Raw genomic sequence first — 6,463 nt, forward strand, 5'->3', positions numbered from 1 at the left:
GGGGCAATCCAGCAGGACCCGGCAGCTGGCCAAGGGGTGTGAAAAAAGGAATGGAGCAGAGCCACAGTGGGGACGGGCCCGTGCCCCGTGGCTCTGGAGCAGGGGTCATGCAGCCAGCCCAAGGGCACCGCAAGCGAGGCCCGCAGCCGAGGGTGCCAGGGACCGGCCTGGCTCAAGGCGTGACCAGCACGTGAGCCTCTCGCCCACCGAGCAGCACAGCTAAGGGACGCGACCAGGGCCGTGCACAGCTGCAGGGGGCGCGGAGACACCGGGCGGGCAGAGCCCCTGCCCCAGCAAGCGGCACCGAAGGAGGAAGAGGGTCCTGGCTTGGCGCCGGGGCAGCGGGGGACACCGACCTCCTCCCCGGGACGGCACTTCAAAGCACTGGCCCGAGCGGCATCAGCATCAGATCCTAGACAAGAGAGAGCTCGCCAGAGAAGGCCGGGCCGGGAGCACCCAGCCTCGCCTGGCGCACACAGCGCAGTGTGCCAGAAGGCTGGGCACCGAGACTCCCTTCTGAGGCCCTGGCACGACAGGGCATGGGGCAGCTCCAAGGTCCCTGGTTCGAGACCAGCCTGGGGCGATGCACCCAAAGCCAGTGGGTAGCATCTTGCACTGCTCAGCCAAGGGGGAGGCAAAACCAATGCCATCCTGGCTGCAATGGCCGCTGCGTAAACCAGCCTCTGGGGAAGCAAAGAGAGAGGGCCGGGGGGCAGCTAGACTGGCTGGGAGCACCAGTGGCTTTGGCCATCTCTCACTGAACAAGGAGACCCTGCCTCTGCTGGGCACGGCTCCCTGCTACCAAAGCAGAGCAAGCTTCTGGCATGGGGCGGCTTTGCTCCGCTAAGTCCCAAGTGGGGGGAGCTGTAGCAGCTGGGGCAGGAGGGGAGGGCAGGACTCAGGCCCAGGGCTGGTTCCCCTGAGTGAGGCCCACAGCGGCAGCTACTCTGGCCACCTCTGGAGCCAGTTCTCAGGGCAGTCAGGGCACAGGCAGCCCCCCCACCGCTTGCTGCCTTGCTGTGTGCCCTCCTCCCAGGCAGCTGGGCTAGAAATGGCCCCCTGGGACCTCCCCAGCTCGTCCCTGCCTAAGCCAGGGGTGCTAAGCAGCATGCAGCCAGGTGCAGATGTGCACATCTGGACAGATCCCAGCACTCAGCCCAGGGGAGCCAGGCAGCAGCACCCGCCTGGGGCTGGGCAGGTGCGACCGTGCCCACGGGCTCCCCTGCTGCAAGGTGTCCGAGCCCCCTTGCAGACATCCATGAGAGCAGCCCTGGAGAAATCAAACCTCATGGCTTTAATTCATCACCCGGGGTTACACGGCTCGACCCCACTGCACACAGCACGCACCACCCCCCCGGCCGCCCCAGGGCATGAGAAACCGCACAGCAACACACAGGCACAGCAAGAGCACACGGCAGGCCTGGCCTCTGGGGGGGCAGGAGGGGGGAAGAGGGGGTGCCCCAGTCCCCCCATCCCAGCAGGGGAGGGGCAGGACCCAGGATGCAGCCGCCCGGGGCTCCAGGCACCAGTGGCGAAGCTACTCTGGAAGAGGCCGATGCGAGGCTGGAGGCGATGCCAGCGGCAGGGTGTGGAGGCTGCTGGGTTGCAGTGATCTCCTTCCACGGCGCGGGCACCTCGCTGTGGGGCTCTCCCCGGGGCTCAACGGTGGGGTGGGAGGTCCTGGCCAGGCAGCTCTGGCGCCTTGATAGCACCCGCCCGGGGAAGGAGGTTTCACGAGCCTGGAGGGCGTCCACCCGGGGGGAGCTGGGGCAAAGGGGCACTCAGGAGCTGCCAGTGCAGTCCCAGGCTCCAGGCCCCGGCGCGTGGCAGGCCAGGCTTTCATTATGGCACTGCCATCTCTCCCCCCAGCCAAGCTGACTTGAACCAGCTGGCTTTTAATCTCTGGGGGCTTCAGCTCCCTGGCTGCGGGGCAGAAACCGGGATGGACCAAGCCTGGCTCCAGGTCTGCAAGGCGCCTGGCTCTGGGGGACTTCTGGGTGTTACCAGGATCCAGGGACTGGCTAAGCCATCACGGCAGTGCCATGGAGCAGCCCCTGCCCCGGCACAGCGTGGGGGCGCGCAGTGCAGAGCCCCAGCCAGCGTCACGCCGGCACCTCTCGGGGAGCCGACACGCGGGGGTCACGCAGCCCACAGCAGCCACAGACAACGCCCCCCCCCCGCGTGTCTCCTGCACCTCAGTGGCGCTGGGACGCCCTCACCAAGGCAAGAGAGCCCCGGAGAACCGCACGGCTCCCCTGGTGCCCAGGCGTGCGGTGGCGAACGGAGGATGCTTGGACGGGGGGACAGCCTGCGTCTACAGCACGGCTCCTCGCTGTGTTTGCAGGGCAGAGGCGACCAGGCTGGCTGGGCAGAGCAGCACAACCAGCCTGGGACCCCGGGGCGGGCAGCAGGGCCCCTGCCTCCCCCCAGCTCGGGGCAGGGGAACAGCAAGTGCAGAACAGCAAACGGCCCCGGCCCCCTGGAAGAGCACACAGAGAGGGGGCGGGGGTCTCGGGACAGGTGGGGGCGGCCTGTCTCCTGGCGCAGGCGGCAGCACCTACTGGTTCTCCTCTCTGCAGCGTGCAAGGGAAAACAAAGAGGGGGCGACCCCCCAGCATTAGACATGCGGGGACCAACTCCCCAAGCACCCAGAGGAGAGGGCCCCCTGCTCCCATGGGCAGGAAGGGGGGCAGCGACCCGGCTCTCCGGGTGGTGTGAGTGCTGGCACCGCGCTGGGGGGGCTGCATGCAGAAGCCCCTCGCTTTGGGGAAGGACGAGGGCATTAAGGCCACCCATGCTTGTCCTGCAGAGGGGTTGTGGGCCGGGATGAAACAGCTGCAAGGTGGGGGGCAGAGAGGGGCCCGGCCCTCGGCACTGGCGACAGACCCCCTCTTTGCTGCGCCAGCTGGCGAGCGGACGATGACAGACGGACGAGGCGTGCAGCCGAGGGGGGTTTATTCCTCATGTGGACGCCAGACAGACCGTGCTGGGGGGTGGGCAAGACAGCCCCATGCAGGAGGCACCAGAGGCAGAGGGAGGGGGCCACACGAGGCAGTTGGCACAAGACAGCAAACAAATGCACGAGGGGGTGAGAGCAGATGGCATGACGGCACCCGCAAGACATGGGCGCTCCGGGGGGCTCGGCCAAGCCTCTGTGGGCACAGGGGCCAGTCAATGCTCGGCCACCCCTGACCCTTCCCAAGGCCGCCCAAGCCCTGACCTGGGGGTCAACACCAAGTCTATGGCACCAGATGTGCTGGGGGGCCGTGCCTGGGCACAGTCCCCCATTCACAGTCTCGTCCCATCCCCTGCTGGGAACGGGGCTGCTCTCCAGCCCCCTGCCCCGGGGCCGGGCAAGGGGGAGGGGGGCGGGGGTCCTTACAGCGTCTGGTAGGTGCTGTCCTTGGACTTGAGGAACTTGATGACGAAGAAGATGACAGCCTGGACGCTCAGCACCAGCACGATGCCCCCGATGAAGCTGGCCGTGTCGAAGCCGGGTGGGTGGAAGGCAGGGGTGCCCGTCAGTGGGGGGGCTGTCGTCGTCCCTGCAGGGGGGGGCACCAGGGGTTAACCCATACGGCCACAGCCGCCATGCTCCACCCCAGAGCTGGCTGCATTCTGGCCCAGCCAACAGGCTGCTACTTCCAGGCCCAGACGCCAGCTCCTACAGCCAAGCCGACAGCTGCAATTCCCACGCAGGAGCAAATTAAGAAACCGGACTCTCCCGGAAGAGCTCAGCCCTTGCACGAGCAGAGCTGCCAAGCCAGGGGCAGGAAGACCCCCCGCCCCCTCCCCACAGGGCACCGTGGGAGCCGCGTTTGGCATGCAGCGCGTGGAGCAAAGAGCCGGGAGTGGAAAGGGAGCCGCTTGCAGTGTCCCGGAGGACCAGGAAGGGAGGCCATCGCCTGCGCCGATAAAGAGAGCGGGTGCCCGGCGGGATCAATAATTCACGAGGCTCCAGGATGGAGTTACTCACTGTAACGAGCCCCGAGCTCTCGGATTCCCGCTCCTCCCGCCTGGAAGAGCGGCTCCGTCTCCGCTCAGTGCGAGCAGGCTTCTTCCCACGCTGCCTCCCACGGCAGCACCCCCGCAATCCTCCCCCTGCCCGGCTCCCTCCTCCCAGGGCTGGTGGATACGGGACCAGATCCCTCGCCCGCGTCACTGCCAGACCCAGTCCCGGAGCACCTGGGTCCCACCCCAGCACTGGCTGCATCTTCTTGGCCGGAGAACCCAGGAGTCCTGGTTGCTCGCATGCCCACCCTTCCTCCTCCTCCTGCGGCCCCCCCGGAGCTCACCGACCCCGGGGGGAGGGAGAGGGGCCCATGCTGGCTCCCACAACGAGCAAGTCCTGGCCTGCCCGACGGGTGCTGGGCGTTGCCACCCAGCCCTGCTGCTCGTGCCACCCCCTGACCGGGTCCATCCCCCTCCTGGCGCCGCTTGCCTGGCGTGTGTATCGCTGGCTCCTTGGTGGAGACTCGCCGAGGCTTCTCGGTGGGAGATTTTGGTGCTGAGAGGTCCAAGGGGGAGGAGGAAGAATGGAAAAAGCTGGTTAGACCCATGGCCTTGCCCTCTGCCACGCTCCACGCTGCCTCCCATCTTGCCACGCTCCTGGGCAGGACAGTAAAGCCCGCTGGGCTAGGATGGGATCGCAGCTGGCCAGCTCCCGAGTGGCCCAGACAAAACCCACTGGGAGGGGGGCAGAAGCAGGCCCCAGCCCCACGGACCAGGGTGGGCCACCCACGCCACCGCCCGCTACCTTGACACATCGCGGTGACGTTGTAGATGGAGCACTTGTCCTTGGCCGGCTCCCCTTTCTTCACACAGCTCCCAGTCCCTGAAAGGCATGGGGCAGAGACGGCTCAGACGCGCCCTCCGTCCTGGGTATGAAGAGGGGGCAGCCCGGAGCCGACGGCGACACCCCTGCCCCGATGCCCAGGCAGGAGACGGAGCCGCAGGCCGGCAAGCTCAGGTCGGCCTGGCGGAGCCTCTCAGCTGCGGGTGGGTGCCCCCAGGTCCCTCCTTGATCTCCCAACGTGGGTCACGCTCCCCTGGGGAGCAGCCTGGACCCGGAGCCACCCGCTAACCCCCTTTCCAGCTGCTCCGGGTTGTTTCGGCTGGGACCCGGGGGTCGCATTTCCCTTCCCCCAGAAGCTGGGACAGGGCCTGCTCGCTACGGCTCGTGTTTCCTCCAGTGTGCTGGCTCCGGGCCCCCCCGAGCCCCGTGCCCTTCAGCTCAGCTCTGCCAAAGGGTCTCTCTTGCCCCCCTGATTTCTACACCCCACCCTCCTCCACGGCAGGAAGCTGAGGATTGTTTGTCCCGTGCTCCCCTTGGCCCCTTGTGACCCGCCATCAGGTGCCAGGAGGAGCTGGGGCTGCAGCCAAAGGCTCTGAAACCCAACACCCACCCAGCGCAGGGCATGGAGACGCTGGAGGGGATGGTGCTGCAGAGCAGCGCTACTGGGGAAGGCTTGAAAGACCCCCCCCCCATAGGCCTGCCTAGCAGCTTGCCAGGGCCCTGCGGGTCCCTGGCACTGTGTCACGCGCGGTGCACCCCAGCGCACCGGGCCCGTGCGTCAGAGCCAGGTGAAGGGGGTGCTGGATGTGCGGGTAGGGCTCGGGGCATCAGGCAGAGCCACGCACCTGGCCCCTCGGCTTCTCCGCAGTGCAGCCACGCGCAGTCCGTGATGTTGCGGGAGGGAGCTCCTTCGAGGCACTTCTCACAGGTCTCCAGCTCCGAGCACTCGCCTGCCAAGCCACAGAGCATGCCAGGGGTCAGGGCACGGGGGCCCCGAGCCAGGCCGAGGTTTCCCCCAGTCTGTGCAGCGCGCGCCCAGAGCAGGCAGCCGGCAGGGCCAGCCCCGCACCCGCTGCGAGGCTTGTGGTACTTGCACCTCTTCCTCCCACCCCTGCCCCCATTGCCTCCGCAGCCTGGGCACCGGGGAGCCCCCCCAGCTGCTGGTGCCAGCCAGGGCTCACCCTCGATCCCTTGCCAGGAGGTGCCCGACCGCCATCCAGGCTTAGTCTGACCTACAGACGCAGCACAAGGATCACCCCGTGCCCTGGCTCTAGCAGACCGAGCTCCCTCGGGACCCCCCTACCGTCCCCCTAACACTCAATGCCCCCTCCAGGGAAGCGAATCACCCGGGCACTTTGCCGCATGGCGTCTATTTTAAAGCTAGGATCCCCTTCCTCCCACCAAGGGCAGGGGAGCCACGTAGCCTAGCGGTTAGACCAGCCCCTCGGGGAATGCCCCAGACCCTGTGGGATGTGGGGTAAGGGGCTGTGGCCCCGATCCTGCCAACACGCTTGCATGGGCATCACTTCTGTCACCGGGGTGCAGCGTAGAGCCGAGTCTGCCGCGGCGACTCAGTTTACCTGCTCACACCACATTGCTACCTGGTGGGTGGAGGTCCAAGGGGGGGAGGAAGCACCGCGCGGCCCCCGGGGTGGGGGAAAAGGGGCC

At 67.5% G+C, this 6,463-nt stretch overlaps 1 protein-coding gene across 2 annotated transcripts; it reads right to left on the reverse strand.

Annotated features, from left to right (window-relative positions):
• Positions 1-26: 26 nt before the first annotated feature.
• CD164L2 (CD164 molecule like 2) lies at positions 27-5,803 on the reverse strand. 2 transcript variants are annotated; one of them, XM_019512503.1, is made up of 5 exons: positions 5,641-5,803; positions 4,757-4,834; positions 4,442-4,507; positions 3,383-3,545; positions 27-412 (listed from the first exon to the last, which is right to left on the reverse strand). In XM_019512503.1, exons 1-5 carry the CDS (start codon positions 5,762-5,764, stop codon positions 406-408), a joined length of 438 nt encoding a protein of 145 aa, XP_019368048.1. In that variant the 5' UTR covers positions 5,765-5,803; the 3' UTR covers positions 27-405. The 2 variants fall into 2 exon arrangements, with proteins under 2 accessions (XP_019368048.1, XP_019368047.1); XM_019512502.1 differs by lacking the exon at positions 27-412 and adding an exon at positions 686-2,573.
• Between the last annotated feature and the right edge of the window lie 660 nt (positions 5,804-6,463).

This window comes from Gavialis gangeticus, unplaced genomic scaffold (genome assembly GCF_001723915.1).
Source record: "Gavialis gangeticus isolate Ggan-Ray unplaced genomic scaffold, GavGan_comp1, whole genome shotgun sequence".
Taxonomy (NCBI): domain Eukaryota; kingdom Metazoa; phylum Chordata; order Crocodylia; family Gavialidae; genus Gavialis; species Gavialis gangeticus.

Coding starts and splice junctions, on each gene's coding strand:
- CD164L2 (XM_019512502.1), bottom strand. CDS start 5,764: ATGCTCTGTGGCTTGGCAGGCGAGTGCTCGGAGCTGGAGACCTGTGAG. Junction 4,835..5,640: donor CGGAGAAGCCGAGGGGCCAG/GTGCGTGGCTCT, acceptor CATGCCTTTCAG/GGACTGGGAGCTGTGTGAAG. Junction 3,546..4,441: donor GCCAGCGATACACACGCCAG/GCAAGCGGCGCC, acceptor CCCCCCCTGCAG/GGACGACGACAGCCCCCCCA.